Below are 21,926 nucleotides of genomic sequence, written 5' to 3'. Positions count from 1 at the left end.
ATGCTTCTTGCAAGAAAAAGACTTCCCTCAAAGTTTCCCACCTGTTATTGCCCTCAGACTGACAATGCACCCCAAAATCTTAAATCTACTCCCCTTCCTCACCATCCCCAACAACAGTAAACAGTTTCCACTTACGCTTTAAATGCTGGGAGGTAGGAGTATATAGAAATGCTGCTTAGGTTATAAATAAATGGTAGGTGTTTTCTGATATCTGTTGTTGCCCAGCTGCTAAAAAACATGTTCAGTAAACCCTGGTCCCCACCTGAAAGAAAAATAAAACAAATTAAAGTCACAGACTCAAGGACAGTTCAATAATTTTATAGGACTATATACCTAGACCTTTAAAAACAGGTACTAATTCCAGAAATTCCATGTTAAACCTAAGGACATTTTAAGGAGTGGTCATTTCTCTGAGTTAATCCATTAATTCAACAAATATTTACTGAGCAACTATTATGTGCCAGACACTGAAGCAGGAACTGGAGAGTCATTATCTTCACCAGGATTTGGGAGGGGTGGGGCTAGGGGTACTGATACCAGCAAACCAAGAATCAATAAACACCATCAGAAATGGGGAGGAGGGGAGCGAAGGAAAGTATAGGGTACCATGAGTGCTCATGGAAGAGGCTCAAGACCTTGTCTGATGGGTCAGGGAAGGCTTTCATGAGGAAGCTGTGTTGGAGCCAAGCTCTGCGTAGTGCACAGCGGTATCTGACAAATGCCGGTGGAGAGAAGAAGGGCAAATGGTGTTCTAGGTAGAATAAATAGCACACACCATGGGCAGCAACATGAAGCTATGGAAAGACCTGGAAGGTGACCTTAGAGGGGGATCGCAGAGGGAGAAGGGCACCAGGTGAATCTCAGAAAGGTAGACATGGACTAGACCAGCGGTCGCCAACCGGTGGTCCATGAGGTCCAAAAGGTTGGTGACCGCTGGACTAGACCACATGGGGCCTGGATTTCAGACAATTAAAGATTCAGACTTTATGTTCAAAGAAATGGGATAAAAACAGAAGTAAAAAGCAAAAGAGAGCAAACTGGGATAATGGGTTTGTTTTTTGGAGCCCCAACTGTTGGTTCATCATCCGAATGAGATTTATTTAATATTGGGAGCTAAGTAATAAGACCAGGACATTAGGTTTAAAGTCCAACTGTCCCTTACTCATCCTCTGTGTGTTCCATCCTTTCCAAATGCCCTCAGTCAGCTCTCTGGATCAAGGGCATTTGTTGAACAAATGTCTATGGAGCAACCTCTCTGTATGAGGCTCTGACAGGTCCTCATTCCTCAAGAGACAGACAACTCAACAGAAAACTAGTTTTGCCCTTATAAGTTCTAAAGAATAATAAAGATGGCATCAGGATATATGCTCACTAGTTATAGGAACAAAAGAAGATTTTAGATATATAGACAAATTAACGTATTTTGAGAAACATCATATTCATTAGAGGCTCACTTTGGATTCCACAAAGATTCCCAGAATGTGGGAAAAGTCTTACTCATTTCCTTTTACACATAATCATAATAAATGACAAAATTACAGAGGCAGAGAACAGATGTGAGGTGGCCAGGGGTTAGGGAGGGTGGCAGGGAGCATGAGGAATCCTGTGATGACCCTGTTCTGTACCCTGACTGTGGTGGTGTCACACAAATCTACACACGGGATAAAAGTGCACAGAAGCACCTGTGTACACATACCAATGAATACATGAGAAACTGGTGAATCTGAATAAGGCTGGTGGATTGTATCAATGTCAAATTCCTGGTTCTGGAGTTATAATTATGCAAGATGTTGTTACCACTGGGGGAAAATGGTGAAGGGTATATGGGATCTCTATATTGTTTCTCACAACTAAATGTAAATCTACACTTTGCTCAAAATTTTTTGTGTTTTGTTTTAAGTCTAAGGGTTATGTGGTTAAAATGCAAAATACAATCAAGAACGGTTAGTCATTAGATTCTAAATTCCCAAGGACAGAGTGTATGGCTCTTTTTGCTTAGCACTGTAAATTCTAGCAGCTAGCAGAATGCCTTACACATAGATAAATTATTTGTGGAATGAATGTAAAAGCCTTGAATATGTTCTGTAACAGCAGAAAAGTTGAAATAACTTAAATATTCCACCATAGAGGAATGGTTAGTACACTGTTATGCTAACCATTCATGACAATATTATTCAGCCATTAAAACTAATGGTTATAAAGATCACCATCCACCGTGTAATATAAACGTATACCATGACATACATAGTGATTATAACTAAGAACATAAACATTCATATCGGAAGAAAAAGAAAAGTAATTACTATGTAAGAAAAATGGTATTACAGATGTTTCCTCTCCCTGACTTTTTCTTAATACTGTTATATTTCTGTAATTTTAAAATAACAATACAATTAGGGGCAAGAATGAGAATTGCATTAAGATATTTTATTTCTAAACATTCTTTGCTTGTTAATTTCTTTTTGTTATAAAGCATGATACTATCAAAAGAAAAATATATGTGTAGATTATAAAGCATATTAATAATAAACCTCTATACTCCCAACATCCAATTTATGAACTGGAACATTACCACTATTTTTTAAGTTCTCTGTGTGGACTCCCCAACCCAATCTCACTGTCCCTGACGCCAGAAATAACCACTAATCATGAATTTTGTTTGCAGTTGTCTTGATTTCCTTTATTTTACCAATAATATGTAATCTGACAACATATGTAGTTTCGTTGGTTTGTGAATTTTGTAAAAGTGGGTGTCATATTTTTTCTACTTCTTGTTTTCTTATGCCATACTGTAATACCTTTGTGTTAAGCAATTCCACTTAAACTACTTTCTACATGTAATGTAGTGAAGAAATCCATCTAATTCCATGGAGTCAGAATAGCAATTGTAAAAGAGAGATTCCCAATCCCATGGGATGAGCCTGGAAAGAGGAGTCAGAGTTGCTGGTCCCTCAGAGCCCATGACACCACAGGCTATTTCCATTCACCCTCATATGCCCTGCAAACAGCAGTGTGCCACAGCAGGGCTGAGAAGCACTGATGGAACAGGATACAAGCAAGAAGGGGAAAAGGCAGGGCAGGAGATTTGTGATCATTGGTGCCCATTCAATTCGCAAATCCTTAAACACTCAACAGGGACCTTTCCTTCAAGGCACTACAGATAATGAAACTTCCAAGGCCACTGATCTCATTATGTGATAAAGGGTCACCTTTCTGCTAAAAATTGTGAATTAAAAATAGAGGTAAACACCACCAACAAGTCCTAAGTAATTTTTAAATTTAGCACTCTAACCATCTCTTTCCACATTTCGGTCAGGTGAATGTTTTAGCTGCATTAGAAAAACCCATATGTAGTGTTATCAATATCCTCTCTTTAGAAGTCCCTAAACTAGAGTACAGTTCAAAGCAGAATGCAAATCCAAGCAGGTCTGTGCTACAAAACCCAAAAGCATGCCATGAAGATTGCTAAATTTCCACTACCAACAGACATTCTTAATATCAACCTCAACTATCTCAGTGCAGACAAACATGATTAGCAGGCTTGCCAGCAGCTGGGGTCCAGCAGGCCAGTGCATGGTGACACAGGTGGGAGAGAGTGAGCTAAGGACGTGGAACAAGGGACACACCCATCTTGCAAACAAAAGCAAATATCATATTCTGTATCATCTTTCCACCAGGTTGCCCAAGGGCCAGTAATAACATACAATCACTTGATATTTTCCAGGTCTTTTGAACCTGGCCACCATGGACATATTAAAACATTTGTCAGAAACTGGACCTATCCTATCTAATAAAAGAGTAATATGCAAATTAACCATCACTCTGGTGCCCATAGCAGTGGGGGAGGGATAGGGAGGGTGGATGACAGCTGGTGGCATTGCCCTGGAGACACAAGCCCAGCATTCTGCACCATGGCCACACGGAGGGAGAGGCCAGGGGCCACGCGTCCTGTGCCCTGGCTGCGTGGAGGGAGGGGCCTCTGGCCAGAGACTGGAGCGCAGGATGCTGGTGTCATTGCAGGCCGTGCTGAGGGCGCTCCCCCCCCCCCAGCCCCCGTGCACAAATTTCATGCACTGGACCTCTAGCTGTTTTATAAGACAGGAATGGCATTGAGTACTATTTTTTGAATGTATGCACTTGCTTAATGCTTGTGTAGTTTGTGTGGTTTTCCAAAGTTCATTGGGCTAACTACTATGAATAGAAGGAAGGGCAGGTTGATTCTGGTTTAAACTTGAACTCCAGTATTTCAGTCACAGGAATGTTCTCCCTAGAATCATGCTACTCAACGTGTGATGCAGGTTCCAGCAGCATGAGCATCACCTGAGAGCTTAAGAGAATTGCAGAATACTGAACCCCATTCAGACCTACAGAATCAGAATCTACATTTAAATTCCTAGACAGAGGAGAAAATGGCGGTCAAATAAGCAGACCTGTCGGGTACCTCAACCCAGGGCCAGGCTGGAAATACCACTAATTGGAGAATATTCACCTGGAATTTCCAACTGTGGTCCAGCTGAGGAAGTGACTTATAACAAGGAAAAACAGAAGGCATTTAAGACCAGTAGGAAGGGCGAGTTCAAGAGAATAGGGAAGCCCAGAGAGGAGGGAGCTAAGCTACAGGAAGAATTGTTCCAAGAGCACAAGCAGGGCTCCACACACCAGTGGTGGCAACCTGACAAGGTGTGCTTCCTGACCCATGGCAGTGTGACCCACAGTGCTCAATCATCCAAGCAGCTGTGTAAGGTACCAGGACTGCTGGCAGCAGTGGAGTGTATTCCAGCAGACCAGAGCCAGTGGAGGAGAGAGGTGCAGTTTCTATTGCTTTTAAAAAAAAATCTCTAAACCCAGAGCACAGGAGTTTTCATTTGCAAATACACACCTGAGGCATTGGTGCAGGGAGGGAAGCACTGAACTGAGGTGCTTGCGGACAGTCAGGGTTAGAAAGCGGGGCAGAGAGACTTGGGAAAGCAGTAGACAGAAATCCTGCATTGGGCTGTTCATACACTTCCAAACAGACATGGCCATTCTCCCTGGGAGAAGCTACCTGCCTGCTCCCAACACTCAGAGGGCAGGTAATGGAAAAAAAAAACTCCACCCTAGGTGATACAGCCTGCCACATCCTGAACTTTGAGCTTTGCAGGGATCAAACCTGCAATCAAGGTATGTGCCCTTGACTGGAATCGAACCTGGGACCCTTCAGTCTGCGGGCTGATGCTCTATCCAGTGAGCAAAGAGGCTATGGGCATTCCTCTAATTATTTCACCTTATTTAAGCTCTGCTTCTACAGATCCTGTCCCCATCTCCTTTTTTTTTTCTGGGTAGTATTTGTTTGAGCTTTTTGGTTTGTTTGGTTGTGTTTTCTCCCCATGTTTTATCTTTTGTTTGTTTTCTATCATTCTTGCTCTCTTTTCTAATTCTCTTTCCTCTGGTGATCACTTTTGTTGGGGCTATAGAGGTCTTGAGTACATTCTTATTCTGTTCCTTCTGTGTTGTGTCTCGTCTTGTTGTATTTGGTGCGGTCCAGCCAGCACCTCCACAAAAGCTGGTACAACATGGTAGGGAGTGAGCCACAAAATCAGACACTCTGAGAAGAGACACCATCCACGAATGGGACAATAACATTCAAGACCCAACTACAACAGGAGAACACAAACATCACAAGAAGAGGGCCTTTCTAGAATACCCAGCCCAGGAGAACTTAGAATCTGCACTACTGGGTCCCACAAAACATCTACTACATAAGAACAACCCCCAAAATCTGGGGGGCATAGCAGTTTGATTTAACACGTTAAGCACCATATCAGTCACTGGTGACTGACACTATACTTTCCATCCAGACCGGTCAGTCACTGGTGCCGCCAGCATATTGGTGAAATCGGATATTGTGGGCTAACCAGAAAGGAAGACAAAACAGGCTTGGTGCTTAATGTGTTAATACATAGAAACAAATTCAAAGGAACAGCAAAATTGGGGAGACAAAGAAACAACCCCCAAATGAAAGAAAAAAAGGAATCACCAGAAAAGGAAATAAATGAAATGGAGGCAAGTAATTTGTCAGAGAAATAATTGAGAGTAATGATTATAAGGGTGCTTAAACATCTAAATGAGAATTACAAGTAAATCAATGAAAATTATAAGAAGAATCAAGAGAAAATGAAGAATGACATCGCTGCAATAAAGAACACCATGGAAGGTTTCAACAGTAGGCTAGAAGCAGCTGAGGACTGCATCAGCGAGTTAGAAGACAAGATAGAGAAAAAAAACAACAAAAAAACACCCAAGCAGATCAGCAACTGGAAAAAAAATTAAAAAGCAGGAGGAGAGTTTAAGGGAGCTTTGTGACAACCTGAAACAAAACAACATCCACATAACAGGTGTGCCAGAAGGTGAGGAAGCTGAGCAAAGATAAAAAACCTTTGAAGAAGGTTTGAAGAACTAACAACAGAAAACTTCCTAGACTTGGGGAAGAAAAAGTCACACAAGTCCAGGAGCACAGAGAGAGCCAATCAAGATGAATCCAAAAAGACCTACAGCAAGATATCATAATTAAATTGTCAAAAGTAAAAGACAAAGAAAGAAACTTAAAATTGGCAAGAGAGAGACAGAAAGTTACCTACAAGGGATCTCCCATTAGATTATCAACTGATTTCTCAACAAAACTCATCAGGTTAGAAGAAAATGGCATCATGTATACAAAGTGATGCAAAGCAAGGGACTGAATCTAAGAATAATCTATCTAGCAAGGCTATCATTCAAAATTGAAGGTGAAATCAGGAGCTATGCAGACAAAAAAAAAAGGCTAAGGGAGTTTATTACCACCAAACCAGCAATGCAAGAAGTGCTAAAGGGACTGTTGTAAAAAGAAGAAATAGAGCGAGACAACCAAGATGGCAGCATAGGTAACACCTGAACTTGATGCCACATTAAAACTACAACTAAAAGACAAAACGAATATCATCCAGAACCACGGGAAGGCTGGCTGAATGGAAATTCTACAACTAGAAGGAAAGAGAAATGTGCAGAGTCTGGTAGGAGGTGCAGAGGTGTGTGAATGTGGAGGTACGGAGGCACGTGCGAAAGGGGCTGGCAGCTGGGTATGCTGTTGTCTTTTTTAATCAGGAGAGAGATACAAGCTCCTGACTACTCGGAACTCATTCTGGGTGAGAATTTGGGGACCCAGACTCATACGGAGAGAAACTGGACTGTCTGGCATCGGGCCAGAACGTGAGGGCGGCTTTCTCACAGAAGTGCTTGCAGTTTTCATTGTTCCTGCACGGGGCCACGGGACACAGAACCTGGGACCTATCGGGGAAGAGCAGACTGGCAGCCATTGCAATTTGCTCTGCCCTGGTGATTCCCACAGACCCCGCCCCACCCAATTTGCCCCACCCAAGCCGTGTGCAGAAGCTTTTGCATACAAATGGCCTGGCTTTTCTCCACCTAAAACCCTGTCAAAGTAGCTGGGTCAGAGAACCCCAGAGCTTCCAAAAGAAGGCCTAAGGCTAGTCAGCAGCCTGCATTGCTTCACAGCTGTGCCTCATCTGGGCATCTCCAAACCCCAAACAAAGAGGAGGAATCTGTAGATCTCTCTGTAGCTCCTGCTAGGTGACCTCAAGCCATGGCTGACTTTGTAACTGCTAGGAGATCCAAGAGCCAGTATACCCAGTGGTCAGAGTGTGACCATCCAGATTACAACTCTTCACATCCATAAGAGACACACTCAGGGGGCAGACTCAGTGAGCGCCAAAGCCCCACTGAAGCAAGTCCTGCCCCATAAGGGTGTCTCCAGCACAGAAGTTCTCCCATTGTAGACACAACTGGTCCTCACAGCCAACTGGCCAGGAGGTCAATTCCTCAGTGATACCAACAGCAATCAAGGCTTAACTACAACAAGACTGTGCACTCAGCCCACAAAGGGGTGCACCAACAGCGTCCACCTTAGGTAATTAGGGAGGCTGAGCCACTGGGCCCTCTAGGACACCTAGCACACAAAGCCACTCTATCAACACAGGGAAGCAGCCAAAATGTGGAGACAAAGAAACAGGTCACAAATGAAAGAAATGGAGGAAAGCGAACGACTGGATATAGAGTTCAAAACCACAGTTATAAGGTTATTCAAGAATCTTTTAGAAACCTCTGAGAAATATAGTGAGACCCTCGAGGTTATAAAAAAGGAACAATTAGAAATTAAGCATACACTGACTGATATAAAGAATAATATACAGAGATCCAACAGCAGACTAGAGGATCCCAAGAATCAAGTCAAAGATTTGAAATATGAAGAAGCAAAAAACACCCAACTGGAAAAGCAAAAGGAAAAAAGAAAACAAAAATATGAAGATAGTGTAAGGAGCCTCTGGGACAACTTCAAGTGTACCAACATCCGAATTATTGGGGGGCCAGAAGAAGAGAGAGAGCAAGATATTGAAAACCTATTTGAAGAAATAATGACAGAAAACTTCCCCTACCTGGTGAAAGAAATAGGCTTACAAGTCCAGGAAGTGCACAGAACCCCAAACAAGAGGAATCCAAAAAGGACCACACCAGGACACATCATAATTAAAATGCCAAGAGCAAAAGACAAAGAGAGAATCTTAAAAGCAGCAAGAGAAAAACAGTCAGTTACCTACAAGGGAGTACCCATACGACTGTCAGCTGACTTCTCAATAGAAACTATGCAGGCCAGAAGGGAGTGGCAAGAAATATTCAAAGTGATGAATAGCAAGAACCTACAACCAAGATTACTCTACCCAGCAAAGCTATCATTCAGAATTGAAGGTCAGATAAAGAGCTTCACAGACAAGAAAAAGCTAAAGGAGTTCATCACCACCAAGCCAGTACTATATGAAATCCTGAAGGGTATTCTCTAAGACAGCAGTTCTCAACCTGTGGGTCGCGACCCCTTTGGCGGTTGAACGACCCTTTCACAGGGGTCGCCTAAGACCATCCTGCATATCAGATATTTACATTACGATTCATAACAGTAGCAACATTACAGTTATGAAGTAGCAACGAAAATAATTTTATGGTTGGGTCACAACATGAGGAACTGTATTTAAAGGGCTCTAAGAAGAGGAAGAAGAAAAAGGAAAAGATATAAATTATGAACAACAAAGTGACAACAAATACATATCTATCAGCAAGTGAATCTAAAAATCAAGTGAATAAAAAATCTGATGAACAGAATAAACTGGTGAATAGAATAGAATCAGGGGCATAGAAAGGGAGTAGACTGACAATTCTCAGGGGGAAAGTGGTGTGGGGGATGCGGGAAGAGACTGGGCAAAAATCGTACACCTATGGACGAGGACAATGGCAGGGGGGGGGTAAGGGCAGGGACGGGGGAACCGGGTGGAGGGGAGCTGGGGGGGGGGGGAAGAGGAACAACTGTAATAATCTGAATAAAGATTTATTTTTTTTTTTTTTTTAAAAAAGAAGAAATAGAAAGGGAGGAAGGAATATAGGCATAAAGAATAAAAATGGCAACAAACAAGTACCTATCAATAATAAGCTTAAATGTAAATGGATTAAATGCTCCAAAAGACATAGGGTAGCTGAATGGATACAAAAGTATGACCCATATATATGCTGTCTACAAGAGAACCACCTTAGAACAAAGGACTCACACAGACTGAAAGTGAAAGTATGGGGGGGAAAAATTTTCATGCTAATGGATGTGAAAAAAAAGCGATACTTATATCTGACAAAATAGACCTGAAAGTGAAGGCCATAAAAAGAACTAAGGAAGGCCACTTCATAATATTAAAAGGACTAACTAAACAAAAGGCTGTAACTCTGGTAAGCACATATGCACCCAATACAGGAGCATCCAAATATATATAAAAAACCTTCTCGAGGATATCAAGGGAGAGATCAGCAGCAAAACAATCATACCCCACGGACATAACTGGATAAATCTTCTAGACGATAAAACAACAAGAACAGCAATCCTAAATGACATTCTAGAATAGATGGAACTAACTGACGCCTTCAGAACATTCCACACCAAAGCTACAGAATACACATTCTTCTCAAGTGCACAAGGGACATTTTCAAAGATAGACCACATGTTAGGACACAAGCTAAGACTCTATAAATTCAAGAAGACTGAAATCATACCAAGCTTTTTCTCAGACCACAATGGCATGAAATTAGAAATCAGTACAATAAAAATGCTCAAAAACAATCAACCATATGGAGGCTATAGTATGTTATTAAACAATGAATGGGTTACCAAAGAGATCAAAGAAGAAATAAAAAACATCCTGAAAACAAATGAAAATAAAAACACAACAATCCCAAAGCTATGGGACACAGTGAAAGTAGTCCTGAGATGGAAGTTCATAGCACTACAGGCCTACATCAAGAAATAAAAAAAATTTTAGGAAGTTATCTAACATTACAACTTAGAAAATTAGAAAGAGAACAAGAAGAAAAGGCCTTCTACAGTAAGTAGAAAGAAAAAAATAACAAAAATCAGAATGTATATAAATGAAATAGAGATAAAAAGAAACAAACAAAATCCCAAAAGATCAATAAAACCAAGAGCTGGTTCTTCAAAAGAATAAATAAGATTGATGAACCTCAAGAAACAAAGAGAGGACCCAAATAAACAAAATGAGAAATGAAAGAGGTGAAGTAACAACTGACACCACAGAAATACAAAGGATCGTAAAAAAAAAAAAAAAATACTATGAATGACTTTATTCCAACAAACATCAAATTGCATTAAGGCTGCTTTCTTCAAATTAAGCATCAAGTGCATCAGTTTTATCACACCTGAGTGTGTGGAGCCAGAACTGCTGATTAGTATCTATGATATGATGGCCTCTTCCCTCTCACTGCTAACAGGTCCTGAAGTTAACCTTATCTTGTCACATTTTATAAAATGTTAGTTTACAGCTATTTCACAACAGATATTGTTCAACTTTCAGGAAATGTGTAACTTCAGTTGTGAAGTAAATGGCAAGACAGTTTGCAAATACAAACACCAGTATAGGAACTTAAGATACTTCGCTATGGGAAGTTAGGTGCCAGCCAGTCATGAATCAGGTATGTAGTCACTGGCTCTAAATTCTAATACTTTAGTTTCTGGGAGGAAAGAAGTCAAGGTACCTAGCACGATTTGCCATTTTAGGATTATTCTCTTGGCCAGCACTGGTGATTGGGGGTAATGATGTGTGATTGAGGACTAGAAGTGATTAGAAGCTTGACAGCTACATTCTTTCCCATTAGAAGAGCTGTAAAAGCAGCTGCAAATGCTCAGTCATCAGCAGCCTTGTCAGTGGACACCAGGCCCCATCCCTTTTTGTTGAATGTATGCAAGAAATTAAGCAAGACTTGCAAAATATTTAAACTGAGATATAGTCATGTGCAAACCAGTTTTCTTTAATACCAGTCTAAAAATTCGAGGGCTTAAGCCCTCTGTTCAGGAAAACAGGGGGAGAGAAAGGGGGTGGCTAGATACCTGTGAATGTTAGAAAATGTATGGTACAGTGAAAAGTCTGAAACTGTTCATCTCACCTGTGGCATAACACACAAAATTGGGCACTGTATGGAAAACCTGAGGCACAGCATTAAACAGGATGTAGCTCACAAAGAAATATTCTATTAATATTAAGCATAAGTCCAATAAGTCTTTATGTCACACAGGTATGGATTCCATAAGATAGTACAGTAGTACCTCCTTATCTGCAGGGGATACATTCTAAGACCCCCAGTGGATGCCTGAAACTGCAAATAGTACCAAACCCTATATACTGTTTTTTCCTATACATATATACATGCATACGTACATGTACACTTTATGGCTTCTCTTTGGCATTTCTGAATTGCCAGTCTCACTACTCTTGCACTTTGGGGCCATTACTAAGTAAAATAAGGGTTATTTGAATACAAGCACAGCAACACCCAGACAGTCAATCTGATAACCAAGATGGCTAACAGGTAGGAAGCATATACAATATGGAGATGCTGAAGAAAGGGATGACTCAGGATGGACCAAAATAGTATGAGATTTCATCATGCTACAGAGAATGGCATGCAATTTACAACTTATAAATTGTTTCTTTCTTGAATTTTCCATGTTTAGTATTTTTGGACCACGGTTGACCACAGATAACAAACCACAAAAGCAAAACTGTGGAAAAGGGGGGACTACTGCAAACCCCTCCAGATAGGAGCAGGATCCCACAACATGAGTGAACATTCTCTGATAAGTAAAGCTTATCAACACATTCAGTGAAAACAACCTTGCAGTTAGGAGCTCCTATTAATTTAAACAACATATTGAGAATAACTATATGTTCCATCTGCATTGTTAAATTTTCAACTGTCAATTAAGCAGTTTTATTAAGAGAAAATTCAACCCTTCACCACCAAGAGCTAATGCGTGGAACACCGTCAGAAAGGCCAGCTTCTGAAACACTGCAGCTGAGAAGGAAGCATGCTGCAGGCACAGGAAACCTCTCAGCGGGTTCAGATTCTGGCTGCAAAAGCAGAAAGTACTGTCTAGTTGAACACTGTTTACAGGTCCCTGCTTCTTAATAAATTCACCTACCCTTCTAGCATCTCTATTTTTTTTTACAACTACTGCAATATAGTTTTTAACCTTTAATTTTTGTTTTTTTAGGTTAATTTTATAATTTATTTTAATTCTATAGAAAAAAGGACTTTCATAGGGCAACCCGGGAACACTGTTCATGCTATTCTTCTTGCAGCACAAAGTATAAAAAAATATACTAGAACTCCTTCCAATGTACTTTTTTATTTAATTAAATCTTTATTGTTGAAAGTATTACACGTTCCTTTTTCCCCCATTGGCCTCTTCCAGCCCACTCCTGTCCCCCACCCTATAGTCTGTGTCCCTGGGTTATGCATATATGCATACAAGTTCTTTGGTTGATCTCTTCCCACCCACCTACCTTCCCTCTGAGATTCCACACTCTGTTCCATGCTTCTATGTCTCTGGATCTATTTTGTTTATCAGTTTATTCTGTTCATTAGATTCCACATATGAGTGAGATCATGTGATACTTATCTTTCTCTGACTTGCTTATTTTGCTTAGCATAATACTCTCCAGGTCTCTCCATGCTGTCTCAACAAGTATGAGACCCTTCTTTTTTACTGCTTGCATAGTATTCCACGGTGTAAAATGTACCACTGCTTTTTTATCCACTCATCTACTGATGGGCACTTGGGCTGTTTCCAGACCTTAGCTATTGTAAATTGTGCTGCTATGAACACAGGGATGCATACATTCTTTCTGATTGGTGTTTTAGATTTCTAAGGATATATTCCTAGAAGTGGGATTACTGGGTAAAATGGGAGTGCCATATTTAATTTTTTAAGGAAACTCCATACTGTGTTCCATAAGGGTTGTATCAGCATGCATTCCCACCAGCAGTGTACTACAGTTCCCTTTTCTCCACATCCTCACCAGCACTTGTCATTTACTGATCGTAGTCATTCTGACAGGTGTAAGGTGATACCTCATTGTCATTTTGATCGGCATCTCTCTGATGATCAGTGATTTTGAGCATTTTTCATGTCTCTTGGCCACCTGTATGTCCAGCCCTTACGCTCTCTGCACTTCCTACCAGTCTCTATGCATCTCCACTTTCCATCCTTGGTTATCAGGGTTCTCTCCAACTATTCTTGAGTCAATTTTTCAGGGTGGTTTTTCTCTATTTTAGTTGTATTTCCAGTTTGGTCCTCGGAGAGTGTTCAGTGTAGCTTCCATGTACTCCTCTGCCATATATATATATATTTGATTTTTTACAGAGAGGAAGGGAGGATAGAGAGTTAGAAACATCGATGAGAGAGAAACATCGATCAGCTGCCTCCTGCACACTCCCTACTGGGGATGTGCCCGCAACCAAGGTACATGCCCTTGACCGGAATCAAACCTGGGACCCTTGAGTCCGCAGGCTGATGCTGCATCCACTGAGCCAAACCAGTTAGGGCTCCTCTGCCATTTTTAAGCCCCCTTCCAATTTACTCTTGGCCCTGATTCCAAATCCAGAGTTCTTTCCACCAGGAAAGCAACCCTATAGTGATAGAAAGAAGTCTGGACTTGGGTCCTAATACTGGGCCCAAATTTAGATCTATTTTTGTTTCTAGCACCTCTTGATTTTATTTATTTATTTTTAAAATATATTTTTATTGATTTTAGAAAGGAAGGGAGAGGAGGAGAGAGGGAGAAACATCAATGATGAGAGAGTATTATTGATCGGTTGCCTCCTGAATGCTCTCTACTGGGGATCAAACCCGCAATCCAGGATGTGCCCTGAGACTTGAACTGTGACCTCCTGGTTCATAGGTCAACACTCAACCACTGAGCTACACTGGCCAGGTGAGCATCTCTTGATTTTAGAATAACTTAGATAATCCAGGTTGGTCTCCACCAGGTAATTAGTTTACATTCTAAAACTGTCACCATGGCACACTACTGTCTGGTATCCAAACTCTTCTCTCCCAACACAACCATCTCATGCTCTTTTACATTAGAATGGAATTCTCTTTACACTCTTATAATCATGTGGATTTCAGGCCACTGGGTCTACTTTAGAATGTGATTCACTTACTGGAATTGAGAATTCACACTGAATTTCTGACAGGATTACATTATTTCCTTCAAATTTGATGAGAGGAGGTAAAGAAAGCTACACTCTTGCAGGAAGGTTAAGACAAATAGTGGACTTCTGCTAAAAGTACTCTCACCTTCCTTTTATGCAAAGGCAACTTTTAGTATAAGCAGTAGAAATAAGGAATACAGGTTTTGAATTCAAATATTAATACAGCTTTCATTCCTTATATGAAAAGGAAACAGTAGGAGCTAAAAAAATAAGTCAGTAAAGTGAAGAAGTTATACTTGGCCCTGCCTACAATGAGCACTCAATATATTATTTCTTACTCAAGACTGATTAATGTCAGATGCTGCCATTTATTACAGTCCAGACAGCTCTACTCAGTGTCCTGGAGCATGTAATGTCCTGGACAGAGCAGTTTCTCAGCCTTAGCATTACTGACATTTTAGGTAGAAAACACTTTGCTGTGCACTGTCCTGTATGTTGTAGGATATTCAGCAGCACACCTAACCTCCACTCACTAAATGTCAGTGGCATCTTCCCCACACAGCTGCAATAACTAAAAATGTCTCCAGACGTTGCCAAATCACCCCAGGCTGAGAACTACTGGCACAGAATATAAACTAACCAAATAGTGAAATAAGATTAAGACTTAAACTTCCTTAGTCTTTTCAATAACATGTCAAATAGCTGCATATTCCAAATCCTCAAATGATTAAACAGAATTCAATTTCAGTGAACAGCAACATCAAAAAACCAATTTCAGTGTTATGTATAACTTAAAATGTTTTCATTTTCAATCTCTTAACTTCAGACAAACTTTTCGATTTAATTTTTTAATTAGGAAGTCTAATTTTGAGATTTTGATTTTTAGATTTATAACTAGTTAATGGAAATGAATCCTATCTGCACTGAAGCCAGAACCTTATGTGCATGAGGAAAGCTGTTTCTGCCAGTTCAAAAGATCTACTCAATGAAAATCTCAAGTCCGCTCTAAGAGGGGAGTGAGGAGGAAAAAGCCCCTTAGGGCCTGGTCTGCTGCAGAGCTCAGGCTCTGGCCGAGCCCTGCATTCCTGGCCTGGGCTTTTGCCACAATGTCAAGTATCTGACAGTGAGTCACTGCTGAGAGGGCTTCTCCTGAGGCATGTCTTTCTTCCTGGATACACGGGGTCTTTCCTTTATTCAAAAGGTTCATCAACATTAATTTTTAAAAAGCTGCTTTTGCATTTAACTACTAGTTTTTCTTATTGTGTATGGTTTTATTGTTTAAAAAAACACAGCTTTTTATTTCAGAGACTGTGCTGAAATAGAAGCATACCTACTAATTCATTTGATCAAAATTCTCCAGAGAATGTGAGACCCTAAATAACAAGTAGTCAGAACCTTTCTATGTATACATACCCCTACAGATACACTTATCATTATGGAAAATGGATGCTGACTTCACTAGTGATCACTCTTCAGCCTTACAGATGCCATTCTATCTGATGCAAAGCCTTACAGAGAATGAGAATATGGAGACAAAGATTGTTCATGTAAACAGCCTATCGTATTTTTTAATGTCTCCTAAGAGGATAGAGCCAAATTATTAGGTTTACTCCTCCAGTTTCTATGGAGACAACACTTGGTCCTATTAGGTCTTGCATGTAAGTTTACACGGGTTTAAAAATAGTTGTTCAAGTTTTCTATTTGCCTCATAGTCTTTTGAATTCTTGAATAATCATGATTCATTTATCATACTCTAATTTACTAGTAGACACAGGAAAACCAATAAAGGTAAGACTATAAACTGCCTGTCCTATGTTAGGATACTCTTATATACCTATAGAAAAAAGATGCAGGTGCACACACAAACACACTAGTATTTCCAAAGTGCACAACATAAAAAACTTGCTACACTTCATGTAATGCTGTGTTCCAGGCACAAGGAACCACAACAACAATGTCCCTGAAAGAGCACTTCCTAGAATTTACTAATAGCTGATCAGATAAAGAGATAACATGATAAAGAGATATACATACCATCAAAACTACCTTGCTCGGAAGCAACACGCAACAGCTTGCTGTATGTTTCCACTGAGGGCTGATATACAAAAACTCCGGAATTGAAGCAGTCAGGCCACCCAGGGTCTGGAGCCGCCGACAATTCTTCTCTCTCAAAAAGATCATCAATATTTGCTAGGACCTGATTCAAAGAGGGGGAGGGACAGCATTACAAAAATGTTCTTAAGCTCTCTCTAAGCCATCCAACACAAAAGACGCAATCTGTTGCTGGTCTTAACTGTTCAGATGACAGTTGTAAGGCAGCCTGGGCCTGCTTTTCCTCATCACCTGACACTTGTTTGAATCTGAACTTTACTGTCAAGTCTTGGCAGCGTTCTGCTAATGCCTAACCAATCGCAGCTACCATATACATCCTTTTAGCCGTCAAAGCCACACTCACCAGAGTATCTGCATCCATGAACACACATTTTGAATACTGTGTAAGTGACCAGCAGTGGAGCTTAGTTAAGGTAACACCCAATTCAGGCCTCTTCATTAAGGTCAGATGAGCAGAATCGCCACTGTCCAAAACATCTACCATGATGACTTCATCGAAGACTGTCTCTAAAACTTTCCTGCCAAAATAAAATTCAAAAACAGTGCTTAGCATCTTTTCAGAACAAGTAACATCTACCATAAGACTGCATTTTTATTAGCCTATCCATGCATTAGTAGGGCAAGTTATTACTTTGGCATAGCACAATCTCTTAAATATGTCCTCATTTACTTCAGGACAAATTATGTTATTTTGCATGTGCAATTAACTTCACTAAAATAATAACTGCTTATGGTGAGTATGAAGCACTTGTCTTAAGAGACTCTTATAGAAGTTTCTTATTTTTTATTGTACTACCGAACACCAGGCAAACTGCGGCAACAGCTGTGAAAGTGACTCACACGTGGTAAGAATACATCTTTGCACTTACACTATCTTATTAGAACTGGTTCTTTCCGATTATCACATATTTTTACAAATGATGCTGAGTGAAGTACATATAAGGTCTGCAATGAAGCCTGTAACTAATCACTTTTGCTAAATAAGTTAACAGAGAATGCCTAAACTTGTCTCAAAGGAGCTATTTTTTTAAAAAAATATATATTTTATTGATTTTTTACAGAGAGGAATAGAGAATTAGAAACATCGATGAGAGAGAAACATCGATCAGCTGCCTCCTGCACACTCCCTACTGGGGATGTACATGCCCTTGGCCGGAATCGAACCCGGGACCCTTGAGTCTGCAAGCTGATGCTCTATCCACTGAGCCAAACCGGTTAGGGTAAAAGAAGCTATTTTTAAGAATAGAATGTAACCAGCATTTATGATGTGCTTAGCACTCCTAGCATAAAGAGAGACTCACTTCCGTTTGTGAAGTACAACACTTCTCCATGTCCCCAATTAAAGATTTATTTTAGGAAGCAATCTGAAAGTGATGAGGGGAGTATACTTAGTAAGACACTAAAATCAACCTAAGTTAAAACATGATACAGATCATAACTGAGAGTTTTTAATATCAGACATGTACAACAACTGGTGCTGTATTATCTGTCTCCAGAGCTGTCCAAGAATATGTTCTAATTCGCACAATAAACTTGATCTTATTGAAAAGAAATGGTCAATGGTACCATTTACCACAGTAAAGGTGTGGTGATGGAGTGGGGGGAGGTGGGGATACTAAGACTACAACTATCCTCTTATATACATCCCCATAAATAAACTACAAATTAGGATATACACATTAGGAGATAATTTTGTTGTTGTTGTTGTTAATTGATTTTTAGAGAGGGGGGGGAGATAGAGAAACATCAATGTGACAGAGAAAAATCAATTGGTTGCCTCCCGTACACGCCCAGACTGGGGATCAAACCCACAACCTAGGTATGTGCCCTGACTAGGATTGGAACCCGCAACCTTTTGGTGTATGGGACAATGCTCCAACCAACCGAGTCACCAGGCCAGGGCTAGGAGATAAACTTTCTTGCATTTTCCTAAAGTACCCTTTAGAACAGCGGTTCTCAACCTGTTGGTCACGACCCCTTTGGCGGTCAAACGACCCTTTCACAGGGGTCGCCTAAGACCATCCTGCATATCAGATATTTACATTACGATTCATAACAGTAGCAACATTACAGTTATGAAGTAGCAACGAAAATAATTTTATGGTTGGGTCACAACATGAGGAACTGTATTTAAAGGGCCAGAAGGTTGAGAACAACTGCTTTAGAAACAAGGTTGCTTGTGTACATGTATGTATGTAGATATATATGTATAGATGTATGTTCTCCTTTTCAGAGGTGCTTAGCATGTGCTCACATATTTTGAAAAAAGTCACAAAAAGATGTTTTCAATTTCTAAGAGGAATAAAAGAAGGCCAAAATAAACACAATACAGTGTAGCTAGTGTGCCCAGATATTTTTAAAGTTAGTATTAGAAAGTAGGTAGTTCACTCAGATACTTCAAAATTTAATTCCAACAAATCAAAGTGAATAACTGAAACAACAAGCAGCTGTGCCCTTGGGGCTGCTCTCCTAGCACAACCCCAAATTCAGAAAGTCCTTTGGCAAATATACCAATTTATTAATCTGTAAATAAAGATCTTTAGGATACAAATGTCAATGACAGTGGAGAAAACTGCTATTTTCTTTGAAAGTCACCTGAGGTTTCCCTGGTTTGAAACAGGAAACCAAACAGCCCCTACTGCATTTTGGTAAAGGAGTGCATGTGAAGTGTGACTATATGAAGGGAATGCCTGTATGGAAACCCACACCCTGAGGACTTACTTGTTAAGGGGGAGTCAATCTACTCCTCACGTCACAGAAGGGAGCTTCGATAGAATATCTCCCGTAAACTAGACAGAGGTTTCATACCCTGAAATCCTTCACTCAGCAGCTCGAATCTTTCTCCCCCAGGTGCTCAAGCCCTGTAAAGGGTATGGCCTCAGTGCCCACTGATGACAGCAATAGGAGAGGGATGTCAAAGCGCCACCACAGACAGGCAGCGCAGTGCTCACCTCATGGAGTCCGAGACCTGCGGAGTGGCGAGCACCGCCAGCCTCCTGGTGGTCCTGTGCTGTTTCAGAGACAAGGCCAGCACCAGGGCTCCTTTGGTGTAGGAATCATTTGTGGTCAGTGTAACAAAGGCCTGATCTTAATACAAAGAGGGAAAAAACAACACTCATTACAACCTTCTACCTTGAAAATGCCACCCCAGGACTATTGCAACCAATAATTTGGCAAAAATCAGTTCCTTTCTCAATCTGTCCTAATTTAGAATCCAAACAAGCTAAATCCTCAGACTAGCTTAACACTCAGAAGCAATTAACAGGTGGTGATGAAGCTATTCAGAAGTGCAATTTCTGTTTCTCCTGGGAGGTACCACAGACAGTATTTTCAGCCAAGCCTAAATCCAACTAACAACTCCAATTGAGAGTTGAGAGCTGAGAGTGTCTGAAAGCAGAGGCCGTATTCTTCATTCTGGTGCTTACATTTCTGCCAGGCCCTGGGCTTTTTATAGTTTTCTCAACCTGCAGCAAAGGCCTCCCACCACTCCTCAACAGTCACTTTGAGTGTCTGCTCAAATGTCAGCTCCTCAAAGAGGCCTTGCCTCCTAAATGCTTCTGACTAAACAGTGGCCAATGACTGTTAAATGGACTTAAGAATCACCACAAGCTCATAAAGGTTCCTTGTTTTCCTTGGAGAAGCAAGCAGTACAGACCCCCTACCCTGCACTCTGCTCCCCCAACATATTCATTCTCATTCTCTCGCTCACACACACAACTGTCTCCAATAATCATCTAATTGCGGGGACCGAAGGCAAACAGAAGGATTATTGTTCCTGCTCCACAAACCCCACCCTGCCAAGACCACCATCCCGCCTTAGGATTTCCCCAGTCCTTCCGTGGGGTGATTCTGGGACATACTGTTTCTGAGGGGATTTTAACGACAGCAAGTTGGTGGGCACCCAAGTGTGCAGGATACTTAAGATCAAGCTCTGGCAGGAGTCATTTGGGGTCACTGTTGCCCAAACAGGGAGCTGGGACATTTTGTCACAAAGCCACTCTGTCTTAGGTTTCCTCATTCTCCCTTTGCCCATTTTCCAACGTGGAGGCAGGAGGCAGTGGAAATTCCACTGAGGGCTGAGAGGAAAGTGCATCCCCAGCCTCTGACCTGAGGGCCATCTTCACACAGTGTTGGGCTCTCTTCCAGGAAAGCCCACTATTCAGTTCTTGAAAGACTGGTGTTCCCCACCCCTGGAGGGTCCCAGCGTCCCGCCGGCGACACCTGTCCCTTGTCATGCCCATCGCTCTCTGTACTTGTTCGTGCAACCCATCCATCATAATAAGGCAACGTTTCAGCCTGCCCCAAAGGCACTGAACGTGGGGCACCATGAGAGATGTTTTCACTCAAAAGCGGTGCAGATTCCAGGGGATCGGGAAGAAAAGTTTAATAAAGGGGAGTAGGACTCAAGGGCTTCGGGAAACAAGGTGTGGATGGTTTCCAGGATGGAGCACGGGGCAGGACAAACGCGGAGGAGCGTGGGCTCGGGCAGCAGCCCTGGCGAACATTGCCAAGGGACAGGAAAGGCCAAGGACGGCGGTGGGAGCTCCCCCTTCCCACAGACACGTCGCACCTGCAGTCTCTCCGCAGTTCACTGCTCTGAGTAACATCCCCCGCCATCAGTCTCCACACGGAGGACCAGTGACCTCCGCCCCGGGGCGGCCCCGCCCGGCTGCCCGGACAGCCAGCAAGTGGGCCGGCGCCCTCCCGCTGCTCGGCTCCGGCCTCCCGAAACCCGGCCCCGAAGGCCTAAAAATAGGCTCGGCGTGACCGCCAGCGCCCGGCGGGAGGCCCAGAAGCCGGGCCCGGCCGCCGGCGTCCCTGCCTCGCGGCCGCCCCTCCAGAGTCTCCAGCCCGCGGGCGGCGGGAAGGACGGACGAGAAGGGGCCCCGCGGGGCCAGACTCTTCCGGGGACCCACCTCCGCGCCCCCGGGTGGCGGGGCGGGCCGCTGGAGCAGGAAGCGCCACGCCCGGCGGCCGCCAGTGGCAACTTTGCGGCAGTCCTCCGGCCGGGAACTCCCGGGCCAGGGCTGCGGGGAGGCGGCGGGGCTGGGCCGGCGGGGCGTGGGCGGCGCGGAGCGTACCTGCCATGGTGCTGCCGGGGGCGGGGGCCGCCGCAGCCGCAGGTGGGTGGCCGTGAGAGCCGGGCAGGCGGAGCGGCAGCGAGGAGGCGTGGCGGCGAGCGTCCGCCCGCGCTCTTATAGCGGCGGTCACGTGGCCGCGCACGCCCCGCCTCACAG

At 42.3% G+C, this 21,926-nt stretch overlaps 1 protein-coding gene across 2 annotated transcripts in view; it reads right to left on the bottom strand.

Moving 5' to 3' along the window:
- GYG1 (glycogenin 1) overlaps positions 1-21,413 on the bottom strand; it is a 40,175-nt gene extending 18,762 nt beyond the window's left edge. The window contains exons 1-5 of one of the 2 annotated variants that reach the window (XM_036349064.1): positions 21,260-21,413; positions 19,641-19,776; positions 17,033-17,207; positions 16,612-16,774; positions 136-262 (exon numbers count right to left, since the gene is read on the bottom strand). In XM_036349064.1, coding sequence (XP_036204957.1) covers positions 136-262; positions 16,612-16,774; positions 17,033-17,207; positions 19,641-19,776; positions 21,260-21,296 — 638 coding nt within the window. In that variant the 5' untranslated portion in view covers positions 21,297-21,413. The remainder of the gene's footprint in view (positions 1-135; positions 263-16,611; positions 16,775-17,032; positions 17,208-19,640; positions 19,777-21,259) is intronic. The other variant, XM_036349065.1, reaches the window with a different exon arrangement.
- Between the last annotated feature and the right edge of the window lie 513 nt (positions 21,414-21,926).

This window comes from Myotis myotis, unplaced genomic scaffold (assembly GCF_014108235.1).
Source record: "Myotis myotis isolate mMyoMyo1 unplaced genomic scaffold, mMyoMyo1.p scaffold_m19_p_2, whole genome shotgun sequence".
Taxonomy (NCBI): domain Eukaryota; kingdom Metazoa; phylum Chordata; class Mammalia; order Chiroptera; family Vespertilionidae; genus Myotis; species Myotis myotis.
This window is presented reverse-complemented; position numbering and strand designations above follow the sequence as displayed.